The sequence below is a fragment of the Sorex fumeus genome, unplaced genomic scaffold (assembly GCF_029834395.1).
Source record: "Sorex fumeus unplaced genomic scaffold, SorFum_2.1 ptg000072l, whole genome shotgun sequence".
Taxonomy (NCBI): Eukaryota; Metazoa; Chordata; class Mammalia; order Eulipotyphla; family Soricidae; genus Sorex; species Sorex fumeus.
The window spans coordinates 60,460,945-60,477,159 of NW_026606129.1; the positions used below are offsets into that span (position 1 = coordinate 60,460,945).

At 37.7% G+C, this 16,215-nt stretch overlaps 1 protein-coding gene and 1 pseudogene across 3 annotated transcripts in view; both read right to left on the bottom strand.

Annotated features, from left to right (window-relative positions):
- Nucleotides 1-16,215, bottom strand: part of FHIT (fragile histidine triad diadenosine triphosphatase) — a 1,773,722-nt gene that overhangs the window by 200,714 nt on the left and 1,556,793 nt on the right. For all 3 annotated transcript variants that reach the window (XM_056129408.1, XM_056129407.1, XM_056129406.1), the window contains one exon: nucleotides 9,189-9,257. In XM_056129408.1, the coding sequence (XP_055985383.1) occupies nucleotides 9,189-9,257 (69 nt within the window). The remainder of the gene's footprint in view (nucleotides 1-9,188; nucleotides 9,258-16,215) is intronic.
- On the bottom strand, nucleotides 1,016-4,013 carry LOC130037404 (small integral membrane protein 14-like; annotated as a pseudogene).

Here is a 16,215-nt window from a genome sequence, read left to right on the forward strand (position 1 = left end):
TGGAGACATTACTGGGCCTGCTCGAGAAAATCGATGATCAACGGGAGGGCCTTTACCTTTTACCTTTTTTATTTTTCCATATTTAAATCATATTTATTTAAAGTTCTCTTAACATTAGACACATTTGTGTGGGAGTAAAAAATGTAGTAAACAACAATTTTACTTCTTCCCTCTCCTTTCCTAACCACACAACCAATTCTAGTGAATGCTAGAGATTTCAGCTGTAACTAGTACAATATTTCAAGTGTTGCCCTCATCCCAAGAACTAGAGAAAACTTCCACTCCATCCACAAACCAAACTTCAAGGTACACATAAATACAATGCAGTTATAATTTTCTTTCATATAATCTCAGAAAACCCCAAATAACTTTATAAATATTGATTGGGGAGAAAAAAAAATTAAAAAACCTAGCAAGGCTAAAATATTTAAATGCATATATCTCAAATCTCTCAATCAGGCCAGAAATCATTTAAAAAAATATGAACACAATTGTAAAGAGAATGAGTGACAGCACAATGGTAGGGCGTTTGCCTTGCACGCCGAGCCGGGTTTGATTCCTCCGCCCCTCTCAGAGAGCCCGGCAAGCTACCGAGAGTATCTCACTCACACGGCAAAGCCTGGCAAGCTACCCTGATGTATTCGATATGCCAAACACAGTAACAGAAGTCTCACGATGGAGATGTTACTGGGCCCGCTCGAGCAAATCAATGAACAATAGGAAGACAGTGCTACAGTGCTACAGAATGGAATATTTAAGCTTAAGATAACCAAAAAAAGTCCCATGTAATTTGTTTTTAAATATAATCATTTACTCAAATTGTAATGAGGAATAGTGATAACACAAAAACAGTAGAAGCTTGCAGGTGACATTTCTAGAAGCTCATGAAAATAAGACCATCCCATATTCAAATGCAAAAAGAAAAACTGTCCTAATGGCGTTAAAAGTTCTCTGGTCATCTTTGTTCATTTGGTCATGCAAGTTATTAATTATTCTCAATTTCCAGATCACAAAGTTAGTCCATAGGAGGGGCTGGTGGATCTTGTCCATTGTGCGGACTTGCTCGTTTCCCAGTTTCCTCTTAGATTACGAGGTCTCAGGAGAAACAGGACGACTGCAATGATCATCCAGGCAATCAAGATCATGGTGATACTGATGCCATTGTCAGCAGAAGGGCCTGGGAGTTCCTGAAGATATTCTGTGTCTGTGCAGTAGGACTGGGACTGCCTGAACAGATTGATCAGACTTCTTGTCGCATGTTTGTGAGAACAAACACATTCACAGGGATCGAATAGGCCTTCGATTACCCAACTTGAGTGAACTTGACTGCTTAGATCAGCTCGGAAGACCAAGCAATGCGGGTGGGAGGAGATGGGGTCCGGGGACCCGGGAGCCTTCTCAGGACACCATCACCGCCACTGCTGGCCGCTGGCTTGCTAACCAAAGTTTCATTACTCTTAACCTAAATTCAGAAGTCCAATGCTAACAGGTATTTTTTCTATTTCAAACATGGGAACTAAGACTTAAATGGTAAGTTCAACATTAAAGAACGTATAATGAATCACTGTATTGACCTTATGTGTAGAATTTATAGCTAAGCAGGACTTAAAACAATATATTATTGGAAAGGAATTTTGTGTCTCTCAGATTTCACCTCTGAATATATGTGGGAGTGTAAAATATATTAAAAAACCTTCTTTAAGAGTGGGATAAAGTGATTTGAAAGTTTTAGATTACAAAATCATAAATCAAAATTCCTTTCTCAGTGTGATTTCCTCTTTGTTGAAAGGTAGGCTACATACTAAAAATTGTTAAAAGTTTAATAAATGTACAATTTACTGATCTGAAGGCTGTTGGTCCATTGGTATACAAAATTTAGATAATGGCATTAAACCACTATTGTCTTTCCTCAGTGTGTTCTTTGGAGTTGGGAGCTTCATGCATCTGCAGGAAAATGGAGCTCTTTCAACCTTTCACTCTTAACTCCAGAGAAAGCCCTCTCATATGCCTTGAGAATAATAAAAATTCCACAGATTTAAAAATCAGAATACTTAACACTTACTGAATGTTAACTATGCACCAACCGAGCACTTCTTTGATACTTTATAAATGAGAACTCACTGAGTTCCCATGGCACTTCTTTCATAATCACCCATAATGTAGAGGAGGAAAATGAGATGAGAAGTTAAGCAACTTGTACCCGGGTGTCAGATGAGAATGGATATCAACTACCCTGGACTCCGAGTCCCAGTCTTAAACACTCATAATATTCCTCCCAAGAACAATGAACTTAAAAAAAAAAACTGGAATAAAATTTGGGATGTAGACTAATAACTCATTGGAGAAGAAAGAAAAAAATCAAAATAGTACATTTATTTATTCCCCAAAATGCATACATTAGTTTGTAAACATTCCTGATACAATACAAAACAAAATAGAAATTTTATTTTCTCGCTTTTTGCCTTTTGGGTCACACCCAGCGATGCTCAGGGATTACTCCTGGCTCTGCACTCAGGAATTACTTCTGGCGGTGCTGGGGGACCATATGGGATGCTGGGGGTAGAACCTGGGTCGGCCGCATGCAATGCCCTACACTCTGTATTTTCGCTCCGGCCCCCAAAATAGAAAATTAAAGCAGAATCTCTGTAAAGGGATCTACTTGTTGTTCATCATCGAGGTCATTTCATTTTTAAATTTCAGCAATGTTTTTGAGCAGGAATGATCAAATCTAAGCCAACTGTTTGGTGACATATTCCTATCACCTATGTTATTTTATGGCTTTGAAAATTAGGGAAATAAAATCATCCTCTGGATTCGGAGGTTTAGAGTAAATAAACTGAGAACTTTTGCATCAAAGTATACTTTATTAAAATGAATGAAGCTGTTTGAATTTAATAAACTCTAGTACTACATTAGTCTAATTTAGTAATAATATGAAGCTAGTATAATTCACATGTTCTGGAAATGTAAAAGATACAGATTTCAAATACTTATATAGAAAGAGAATGCAAACATCTTATTAATATATTTTCCATTAGACACATGTTTAGATGACATTTTTAGCATAAGAGGTTAAAGTCATATCAATAAAATTAACTTTACCTATTTTTCACTTTTTTAAATGTATCTACAAAAGCAGTTTCAGCATTGCCTTATGTAACTTGGATCATTATACTATTGGGTAGAATAAAATTGCAAAGCAGAGATGGTATATCCATGTTAGACAACATCTCATGGTGACAAAACTGCAAACATAGTTTGGGTACCAAAGCTGGAATTACAGGCAGGTTATTTTCAGCACTTTATCTCCTATCTCTGAAGCAGGCAACTTGGAAGACATATCATTCCCCTCTGTTGGCATGTGATGTATAGTTGTTTCAAAGAATGAGCCCTACTCCAAGTTAAGGGGTAACAGGATTTATTTATAAGGGTTATTTGAATTAAGTACATCATTCTTTTGCCTAAAGAATGACGAACGATAATTGAAAAAGCAAAAAAATCTTCAAGTGCTTCGGGGCTTTAAAATAGCATTTGTTTTTTATCTTCTTTCCCTACTAATTCTTGTTTATTCAGCTTTTACTTTTTAAAGAGAGACCATGTCAAATATTGGGGTGCTTTTCTCTTTGAGGCCATTATAATATATTTTGATAGAAAATGTCAATGCTTAGTTGATATTTTTTCTTATATTGATCCATTTCTGTTCATAATTTATTCTTCCTATAACTTCTTTCCTATCCTTACACTGTACACTCTCCACTATCTAAATGTCATTGGTTCAGAAGAACTTATTTGGGACCTTGGTAGTATGATATTGAAATTAACTGTGGCTTGATAGCAATAATCACTGTGTAACGCTGAAAACAACTGTGATGAGAAGGTAGATAGACAGCATCAGCCATTTTCTCAGTCTCACAGATCTTCCCATATTGAATGACTCCATAGTTTTCCCTGGAGGACCCCAGCCCAGCATCACCACCATTATAACCTCCAGTGCTTCTCAACAGTCCATTCATGGTAAGTTTAGTATAAATGTGATTCATATGAATTATATAAATTTTGCATTCTTTTCTCTGCTAAGCAAAACTGGAAATTATTTAAAACTACATGAATACTTCTCTGCTAGTTTTGTATTTTCATCCAAGGATGATAGATTTTCATAAGTAATAATCTTAACATAGATAAGAATAAAACAGTTTTCTTATTTACTTACTTTTATTGTTTTTTTGAACACACCCAGTGATGCTTAGGGATTACTCATGGCTCTCTACTCAGGAATTACTCCTGGTGGTGTTCTTGAGACCATATGGGATATCAGGGATTGAACCTGGGTCAACCACATGCAAGACAGACGTCCTATCCACTGTACTATGTCTTGAGTCCCATACCCATTTATCTTATTAAAAGAGCTAACAAAAGAGAAGTCAGAAAATTTGAGGTCAAAGATCATAAAATTACCACTTTTACTATACTTTTAATTATTTGTTATATCACAAGCAGTTTCTTTAACTTGAAACTTTCCCCAGATTAATTAAGACACATAGGGTTATTTTATTATTAATAAGACAGCAAGTTTCTATTTTTCATTTTAAATAATTTACCAAAGTTTTCTTTTATTAAAAACAAAATAAGAACTGCATTGATTGGAGTAGTAATAAGTGATAACTAAGTTTTCATTTACAATCCTCAAATATTCGTCCCACAGTATGATGAAATAATTGAGTTCAGAGGAAAAATAATTAACTGTTTTTGCTACAATATTCTTTGCATTTTGAAGAGTCAACTAGGGACCCATGACTTTGAACTCCTTGTCAAATGGTGTGTGAAAGAGATCCAAGTTTAACAATAAATATTATCAGCTATATAATAGTTCCTCCAGCCTTCAGGGCCAAATGACCTGCATTTTAGCAAATTGATTTTGTTCAAGCATTGTATTAAGTCAAGCAATTGTTTCCCATGATATGCTTGAACCCACAGTTGCTCTGTCTGTGAAATTCATGGTTGAATTTTTTCCAATTGCTGATAGTTATTCCCATTTGCCTTAATAATAGTCACTACCTTTGTCAGTAATGGGTTTTATATACAGTGAACGATTATAACCATTCAATGTCACCCATAAACAAGTGATGAATTATCCAATACAGTTATGAATGTTGATTGTTTAGGACACAGCTAGGGTAAGTCTTACTGAGTTAATGAGATGATGACATGGCATTAGACAGTGGTTGATTTCCTTTTATATATTAGCTACACACAAGAGTATTTGTGCCATTATAATAATCTTCATCAAGCTTTCAAGATAATGAAAGTTCCACTGTGTTCCAAGAAGTTTTTACAAAAAAAAAGTTGTAGAAATTTAAAGTGCTGATCTAGAAAGCATTTGGGAGAAAAAAAATTAATACGATACACATGGAGATCTATAAAAGAAGGGCAACCTAACCTAGGAAAGGTGGTGTTTGCATCTGGCCAGGAAAGGATGGAGTTTGCATTCAATTTTGAGGGAGGAAAAGAGCCATCATTTGAATTAGGGAATTTTATTTGAACGAACTAAAGAAAATGGGCACACCTGATTAGGCAGTGACCTAAATTATGTAATACTAACATAAGTGAAAGCAATTTCTTAAAGAACTTGCATAATCTAAAAATGAAAGTAATGATGAAATGGGCCAAGCTGGTAAGGAGAGGAATAATAGAATCTGTGGTTGATCCACAGAATAGATGTGAAGTTCTCATGAAGAAATTTGGGCAGCGATTCTTCTTCCATAGGACCAGATGGAAAGCTAAACCCTTACACCCTATGTGTCCAAAGTTTCTAGCAATTTGAACTGCTATTATGTGAAGCTAATAATTGCCTTTGTGTATGCTAATAATCTTAGATTTGTCCTCCGGAATCACACAGAACATATTTAATACTGCCTTTCACCAGCCACTCATTCATATGGTTAGAAACAGTGGCCCTACCATAACCTTTCCTCTTTACGTCTTCTCTCTTCCAGAGAAAGCATCTCCAATTTCAACTACTCCCCTGAGCACTGTTTCTAAGTTCTGACTTTGCAATTACCTCTTTGTGAACTTTCTCCAGTTTGTCAATATCCCTCTTAAAATAGTGCCCTGGGAGAACACAACATTCCTAGTCATTTTCTAATCTAGGGCTTCTTAAGGCATCGTTTTCTATTTCTGCAGCAGAAGGAATACAATTACATTTCACCAAATTCAGTCCCCTGCTGTCCCTCTTCCCTGCACCCTTCCCTCTAAGGATGTCTGTTTGCTGTACATCCGTGACAGATGCAAAATCTAGAATGAATGCTCACATCAGTATGAAGAATGCTGTCTCTTATCACTCCATCATTTTTGATTAAGATCACACAGTCTAATGTACATTATGTCTTGTACCAATAATGACTATGTAATGCTTCATGCTTTTCATATCACTTTCTAGACAGTACCTTATTACATACGCAAATTGAAGAAGTACTTTTACACAAATAGGAAAATAAATCTAAACAGGAATGGCTAAAGACATAGAGAAACTTGAAATAGGAATCTTAGAATGAGCGGTGAATGGGACCATCCAAAAATTGGCTTTGAATCAGGTTCTCCATTTACCTAACAAAGCTAAATTTTTCTAAACAAAACTAATAGTGTTTATAAGAGCAATAACAAAAAACAGTGATCTATAATTAAATGGTTAAGCTGCACCAAGTCTGTAGTAAGTATCTTCGTGTATAGTATATAAAGCTGCATACAGTAATCTTTTGAATTATTTGCATTATCATCATTTTACTGATAAGAAAAATAAAACCAAGATTTAGTGATTTCTCTGCTATCAATAATTAGAGGCAGCACAAATTCTTCCTATTTTCAGATTCACTCAATTGTCTTGTACCACAATCTTCTGGGACAGTGTTTTTACTGCATAATAATTACCAGTTGATGGATAAAAACAACTCAGAATAATTACTTCTACTAATATGTTCCTGCAAATAGTGGGAGGTTGGGTCATGTGTTGCTTCATCTGTGGAAGCATGCACACAACGAAAGAAAGCAAGGGAAAAAGGGATGACACCTTAACCTCAGCACTGAATAATGTATCTTGAACTGGCTTATACTGCAGCCCTGCAACCCTGTAACAATCATATTTGGATTATAAACAAGACTTTAAGATGACTATTCACTCTATGAAATCAGTTTTTCAAATACATTAAATACCACTTCAGCAGTATTCAATTGTAGGTAAATCATGCACTAATTTATTAATTAAAATAGCCTGTACCTGGCATCATTTTGTTAACCTTACTTTATGCTAACAATGCATCTTTTGTAAGTCTACAACTGTACCTCATATGTCTCACTAATAAAAAATTTAAAAAATGAATCTTTTTAATAATTACTCCATTCTGATTTTCTTCTAACTCAAACTAAACCCTTACCAACATTAAACCATATTCCATATTCAATGAAAATAAATTTAAATTGCACTGCTACAGGCTGTAGCAATGGAAAAAATCTAAATTTGGGGGAAAGCCTATTCCCAAACTCCTAAGCCATGCATCAGAAACTTTGGGGGACTTTTATGCTCATACAATTAATGATTCTTTATATCTCTGACATCTACTGAATCAGACTTCCTGTGAAAAGACCGGGGTATCAAAATTTGTAGAAATTGTTTCACTAACCAGCACTTAGAACACTTCTCTCTTACACATATATACTCTTAGAAAATGGAACATGAGATAGTGAGGTGTGCTACAAAGATATAATTACCAGTGACCTAAAAGGACCAAGTAAATCCTAGAAAAACTAATATTATTAATGGAGTGGTAGCACAGTGGTAGGGCATTTGCCTTGCACACAGCCAGACCAGGCGAGCCGGGTTTGATTCCTCTGCCCCTCTCGGAGAGCCTGGCAATCTACCGAGAGTATCTGCCCTGCATGGCAAAGCCTGGCAAGCTACCCGTGATGTATTCAATATGCCAAACACAGTAACAACAAGTCTCACAATGGAGACGTTACTGGGCCTGCTCAAGCAAATTGATGAACAATGGGAGGACAGTGACAGACAGTGACCTTTATGGTTATTTTCAAGATCTGGTATTCATTTTTATATATAATTACTTTAAAACATCTATAAAGATGAAAAATACATAGGTTCTTTGATGTCTAAGAATCAGTTAGGGATATTCTTATGAATTTACCTAGTAGAAGATGACAAATAATAATTATATGTGTATATATTTAAATTATATATGTACATACTTAAAATATTAATTTCAAAGGGTTATAACAGGAATGAAAGATAGTTTAAATATCCCTTCTGTTCTATTTGACATCATGGGAGACACAACTATTCAATCACCATTTCTTTTCTTACTGCATCCAAAAACAATTTCAAAGACGTTTCTTATCAAAGGATCCAAGAGAGCATTGGAATCTGGCAAGTTCCTACATATAGAAATTACATTTGCCTTTTTAGGAGTAGTATAACTAGTTAAACTGAAATGATCTGATCACATATTATATCAATATATCCATTATAGTCTAAGTTTCTTTTTATGAAAATATCCTAAATTTTTCATATGGGAGACACACTAGAAACAAATTTTCTAGCTATTACTTATTCATTGTTGTGGTAGTTTCATAGTTATATATTTGAATGGAAATATCCAGAAACCAGTTAACTACTAAATCATTCAGCACTTACTCTATTTTTTGATACATGGTTTATATTAACATCTTTCAAATTAATCTACTTTTAGATTTTCAATTTTAAATAAAACTATTATGTTAAACAAGCTGAGTTCAAAAATGTATTAAGAGGCTGTTCTTTCGAACTCTTTATTAAACTGTAGTCTGTGTGGCTTTCATTGGTGGCATTATAGATTTTATCCTATGGACACTGTGTCATATTCTTTTAGAAATAATTAGTATCTTGTTAAATGACAAGCAAAACATCACAACAAAATTTGGTTTCTGCAAGGTTCTTTTTGAAAAGCAATGCCATCATAATTGATTTTTGTAGGATTCCCATGATGATCATTTTGGTTCTTAGCCTCCAATACCACTTCCAAAGCCATAATTGGATGGAATCCCACTTAAGACCACATCCAGGGGGATACCTGGTTCTTTAGGTTGCTTTCATCATACCAGCAGTCCCTGTAATCAAGCAATAATATCTGAGAGAGCAGACATACCTCATCATAAATGCTGTCATTCCTGCGAAAGTCACCAGCCTTCCTGGGAAGAACATGGACATGAACATGCTGAAAAGGGATAAGAAAGAAAATATAAAAAGTGTATACAAATACACACATGTTTTGACACATTCCTTTCCTTTGGATGACAGTGTCACTGCTGCTGTAACTGAGATTTACACACAACTGATTGTGGTATTCATTGGAAGTCAAACTTAGTTGCAGTGCTCACACAGCTCACACACTGAAACCATGGTGCACACTTTGCTTATACCCAAGTCTTTTATTTATTTATTTATTTATTTATTTATTTATTTTTGCCTTGGGTATAGTGTTTTTATGCTTATGGCTGCAGTCCTTATACATTTAGTTGCACGGGTAATATGTACTTGGATGTGATGTGCTGGAGATCATACAGTTTGTTGTGGTGTCAGGGGTCACAAGTGTCAGGGCCAGTGTGATTGCTTCTGGCATGTAGGCTCTACCACAGATTCAACTCAGAGTCTCATTTTCATTCCTGCAAGACATGTACTACACCACTGAGTTATCCCTAGGGTACATACCCTCATATGGAAGAGAGAGGAAGGGCACACCTGGCAGAGTTCAGGGGTGATTTCTGGCTCTGTGCTTAGGGGTGACATGTGACAGTGTTCAGGATGCAAGGGATAGAACCAAGTTTGGTCACAAGCAAGAAAAGGGCCTTACCCTCATATATTTTAAAACTTTTATCAGTGAAGCTTAATTTCTCTACACTGAGTCCTGGTGAACTATACTTTTTTTTGGTGGGGGCCACATATGGTGAAGCGTGGGGGTTAGTCTTGGCTCTATGTTCAGAAATTACTTTTGGTGTGACTTGGGGCACTTTAAGAGATGCTGGGAATTGAACCTAGGGCAGCTGCATGCAAGATAAGTGCCCAGCACACGGCATCATCTCTCTGCTCGTAATAAACAATTCTTGAGGAAGATGATGTTTACCTTCAACAACAACGTCTGAAATATGCTGATAATAGATATCTGAAAGCTGCAAAACAAGTAAGATATGTGGTGTATATGAATTTGAGGGGACATTCTTAAGAATCCTGTCTTGGTTGAATGAATCAGTCTTGGTTGAACTTAGCCAGTGCTATGAAACAACTGAACATTTTAAAAGTTGACCAAAGTGACTGTGTAATTGACAAGAAATAAGAATTGGCTAACAGAGTACTCCAGAAGTAAAGCCCAAATGGAAGAATCAAATCAGGATGAAATCAAAGATTTAAACAATAATGATGCGGTAGCAAAATAAAAAGTCCTCATTTATTAAATTTACGAAAAGATAGCATTTATCTCATTGAATAGTCCCATTAGACAAGTTTTGCTAACACCTCAACTTTACAGAGAGGAATTCTATCCTCAGAGAGAACAAGGTCCCTCAGGAAGTAGTAGAGTTAGCTCAGGAAGTCAGGTCATGGGGCTCTTTTTCCCAGGTTCTTCATCATAACATACATCGATTTCATGAAGGTAATTTTTTTAAACAGCCCATTTCTTTAGTCTAACAAAGCACCCAGTTAATATACAAAGTGATGCTATTATGCAGAGATCATGAATCAAGGCACACACCATATCTAATTCAATATATTCTTCAAGGCTAACCTGCCATTTCAAAGTTTTACTTTCCAAATAGCTTCTATTGTAACTCGGTCGAAGTTAAACCGCACCTGCCCTTGAGCTATGTTCCTGCGTTTATTACAAACTGTGGGGAGGAATGTGAAAATGAAAAGTCTAAATGTGGAGAGGCAGACAAAGAAGCCGACCTAGTCCCTGATCACGCCCACCCCTTCTTGATTACCGTGATCAGGCTCTGAGTCTCCAAAGGGCCTCCAGAGAATGTGAGATTAAGTGTCCCTGTGGCTTTGCTGCTTGAAGAGGGGAAAATAATATGCTATTAAAGCAGAGGCAGGGAACGAGGCGTGCCAAGGTGAATGAAGCAGAGAGGAGTTTCACATCTGCCCCTGAGCACACGGTCCCCAAAGAGTGACATGTTTTTGCCATAATATTCTCTAGTCATGATAAAGTCAAAGATTCCTCAGCAACTGGGATGAGTTGAGATTTCAGTCACAAAGACTACATGAGCATAGAGAGATGGACAAAAAAATAATATGAAAAAATAAATCACAAACTACCTATGGGACCAAATTCTTAGGTAAAAAGAATGATCTCAAGCTGAAATTTACTGAAATGTGTGGATGGGCTGACTTAAAAGCATGGCTAGAAAAATGCCACACCAGGGAAATAACCACTCTTTGAAAGAGTTTTCACTCAAACTTTGTTTCTGAATCTATTGTTACTCCCTCCCTCCCTCTCTCCTTCTCTCTCTCCCTCCCTCTCACTCTCACCTTCCTTCCTTCCTTCCTTCCTTCCTTCCTTCCTTCCTTCCTTCCTTCCTTCCTTCCTTCCTTCCTTCTTTCCTTCCTTCCCTCCTCCCTTCTTTGTTTCTGAACCTGTTGCTACTCCCTCCCTCCTTCTCTCTCTCCCTTCTCCCTCCCTCCCTCCTCCCTCCCTCCCTCCTTCTCTCCCTCCCTCCCTCCTTCTCTCCCTCCCTCCCTCCTTTCTTCCCATCCTTCTTTCCTTTCTTCTTTCCTTCCCTCCTTCCCTCCCTCCCTCCCTCCCTCCCTCCCTCCCTCCCTCCCTCCCTCCTTCCTTCCTTCCTTCCTTCCTTCCTTCCTTCCTTCCTTCCTTCCTTCCTTTCCTCCCTTCTTCCTTTCTTCTTTCCATTATTCCTTCCTTCCCCCTCCTTCTGTTCTTTCCTCCTTCCTTCATTTTACATATCTGTTTTAATAATCAGATATTTTGACTAGTGTTCTGTGGTCAAACTGTCCAACCAGAAATTCTTAAAGGACCACCATTTATTGCATATGTGGCCTTGCTCCACACGACTATATCTTGGGATCCTTATCTATAATGGGAATTTCCAGTTGTAAATAAGATTAATTCTGCTAAATGTACTCCCTATGCTATTAATTGCCAAGTTCCCAGTACATGAAACTGCAGTTGTATTACTCTTTTAATTTTTATTAGCATTTTAAACTTGCAGGCCAACTATAGATCACACCCAGGAAGTGGTTCCTGCCAAAGGGGAAAGGTATTCAAGAAGATCCTTGTAGGAGACAGGATTATTTTCTCTCATGCTCTAGCTTCTTTCTGTTTGACTTATGGTTCTAAACTTGAAAATGTGAGCTTAGTGAAACCTACTTCATCGGGTCCCCACATTCGGATACCTAACTCCTGGTGACATCAATGTTGCTGACTCAGAGAAAACCTCAGAAAACTCCTGGTCTATTCATCCCTGATCCCTTCTCCTGTCAAATGGGCACAATGATCACTCACTGTTTTACGGTAGGGCATTTGCCTTGCACGCAGCCAACATGGCCGACCCGAGTTCGATTCCTCCGCCCCTCTCAGAGAGCCTAGCAAGCTACTGAGAGTATTTGATATGCCAGACACAGTAACAACAAAGTCTCCAATGGAGACGTTACTGGGCCCACTCGAGCAAATAGACGAACAACGGGAGTGCCTTTACCTTACCTTTTTTGCAAGACTGAAGACCCTTACTGACTGCTTCCTTAGCAATTATCCTTCGTGCCCTGTCCTTAGTCTACGCCCATTATCTGCTAATGACCTATGCTGTGAACCTATACTACTTTAAAAGGAACCTTTCTTTTTTCTTTTCCATGTAAGAGTGCTGCTATTCAGTCATTCATTAAGCTGATTGAATTGGGCATGAACTCCACAATTTTCCTTTACATTACTTTTTAAAATTGTTTTTTAAATTGGATGTCCATGAGATACAAAGCTGTTCATAATTGGGTTTCAGTCATACAATGAGCCAGGACCCATCCTCCACCAGTGAACATTTCCCACCACCAATGTCCTCCATCTCACTGCCACCATCCCTCAAGGCCCCACCTCTACCTCCAGACTCCCTCTGTGGGAGGCACTTTCCTTCTTGCTCTCTCTCTCTCTCTTCTTTTCCTTTTGTGCATTATGGTTTGCAATACAGGTGCTAAGAGGTCACGGTGTTTGTCCAGGGCATTCAGTATTTTTATAGGGATGGTAAGGCTGGAGAAGCTTTTCAATTGAGTGGCAGCTTTGGAGTGTGGATGTGACTGCCAAGGGTTCCAGAAGTACAGGGAGATAGGGAGCAGTGTCCCATCCCGACCCCAAGAAAGCCTGGAGATTTCAGTCACAAACCTGCATACCAACATTTTCAGCAGATTATATCTTGGTGAGGTCTGTCTTGAGACAATGGAGTTAGGCCAGGGGTATGGCGGCGATTTTGGATTATGGGAGCAAGTGGCTGCTGGAGTTCTGCTTGGGTGGGCCCCAGACCAACCCACCCCCCTCCAGTTTACCCCAGTCTGTTCAGCCATGCGTGGGTCTGAGCTGAACTGCAGCTTTTGATCTCTTTTGAGTTTTATTTAGCAGTCTTTGAAATAAGGCCAGTAAATGAGCTTATATAGCTTAGCCAGAGGTGGTTTGTAGGCATGGCTCCCATATATCTAACTTTTGGCCGTTTAATTCCTTGGTAAACTTGGTTCCAAGTTGTTAGGGTCTGGCCAAAGGCACAGTGGCAATTTGGGGGTATCAGGAAGCCTGAAGGTACCATCAGGCTGCTGATGCACTCACCCTGCAGATATAGGTTGACCTGCTGGCAGCACCATACCCCCTAAAAGGAACTTCTGGGACCAGATTTATTGCATGCTTTTAGCTATGTTTTCACAAGTTTTAGCTATCAGGATATGGTCCATACACATTTGGCTTTGGTGCTCACTGAGATTTACATTTCTTTATTTATGGTGCTTACACATGTGTTCTACTCAGAGTTGAGACATACAATTTATGATTGTGTTCCACATGGGGAAGGGGGGGTTCCTGTGGTTCTCATACAAATGCTCATCAGGAGTCTCACTTTTTGGCACTCACATATCTTTTTAATTCTGGTATTGGCCAGGAGTCACACTCCTTTATGTGATTTTTATCCAACACCTGGCTGTGAAGCATTTGGAAACAACTTGTGAGATCACATGTAGCAGAGCTGTTAGTCTCACAGAGAAGAACTGCTTGAATCATGTTTGACACATACGGGACACTAGGGATTTATACTTGTAACCACATACAAGGCTCCCACTCTAACCCACACATATCTCATTTTTCCAGCCCCAGCCCTTATTTTCCAGAGTTTAGTAATTCAGGAATAATTGTGTGCCCTCACAACTCCTCTATATAGAAATCTTGATTGACTATTGGTGGCCACTCGAAATTTGTTTTGTCATGGATAAGAGCAAATGGTCACTGCATAGATGATCCTAGGACAAAGACTTCAATTCAGCTTGATGTCCTTAAAAAATACTTGTGACAGATTGATCACAAGATTCTAACAGCCCACTCAATTGAGAAAAGGGAAATTATGGTAAAAACCAGTTCACAGTCTCACTGTTGTGAAGGAATACCATTGCAATGGCTTCCAATAGAATAGCATTTTAAGAAAGAAAAAAAAAAGCAAAACAAAACAAAAACCCTGTACACAGCACAGATGGGAATAATTTATCATAATCTGTTCTTAGCAAATTCATATTGAGCCTTGGTGATCACAACTTACTTTTCTAAGTGCTAACAAAACATCTCATTAATAAGGCACTCTAAAAATTTTTCTGCTATGGTTTATTTTCTGCTAGAGTTTAAATATTGCTAGTTTCAAGGAGCTTGGCTGCCTGAGTTAGAAGAATAGTTTAAAAAAAGTCCATGACACATTCTATACCCAGGAAGTTTTCACAAATGAAAGTCTAACAAAGCTCATTAGCATATTAAAGCAACTGAGAGCTCTCACAGGAAAGACACTTGGTAAGTTTGTTCTGTTAGCAGCTGAGAGACCTACTTCATTATAGACTTCTCCATTTTTTTTTATTCATATAGCATTTACTTACTTTTTCTATTACAGACAATTGTTCACACAGAAAAATGTTAATTACTGCGGTCAGAAACAAATCTCCGTGGTCAAGATGCCTGTTTCAGGCTCAGGGGCCCATGTTCAAATCACAGCAATGCACAGCCCCCGGAGCACTGCTGGGTATAATGCTGAGTGAGGGCCCCCTGAAAACCCTAAGACCCCGAAGTACCATGGGGTATCCATTTTGGCCCCAGCACACTGGGTCCAGCAAGTAACATGAGTGATCTGATTCTAAAGAATAACAAAAACATGTGGACAGATAATGCCCCCCCATCAGACATGGTCAGACCTTAATCCATGAGTTTGTGAACACGTTAGGTAACATAACAAGGGAGACATAATATTGCAGAACAATTAAAATTGTCAAACAGCTAACTTTAAAATAGCAAGCACACGAATGATTCTAGATTATTCAGTGGGGCTCAATCAGAGAGAACCTTAAAAGTGGAAGAGGGTGGCATCATACAAACTGTAAAGCTTCTCTTTTCAAAAGATATTATCAAGAAGTGACAAGGCATCAAATAGAATAGGAAAACATTTTTTCAAATGATACATATTTGTAAGGGGATTGTATGAAGGGCATACCTAAACTATTACAATACAACAATAAGAAAACAAACTCAGTCATCTATATGTATATATATATACATATATACACATATATACACATATATATGTAAAAATAAAATAAGTATTGTTTCCAAAGAAGAAGCATAAAGGATCAATAATTCTCTGGAAGAAGTTGGCAGGTCATTCTTTTATAAGAACCTCATAAGATCCCGCCTGCCTTATTCCATCCTGCTTTGTCTCCTGGGAAATGGGAGGGAACAGATGAGAATATTTAGAATCAGCAGAAATAAGATTTATTAGCACAAAACATACAACTAATTAGGAAGATTATATAAATTATTGTTCAAGGCAGAACTTCTGGGAGTAAAAGAAAGCTTGATTCTTTACGAGGGGTCTGCTTCCATAACTACTAGCCTAAGCCTGCCTGTACAAATCAGTTGAGTCACACAAAAATTGATTAATTTTGAAGGA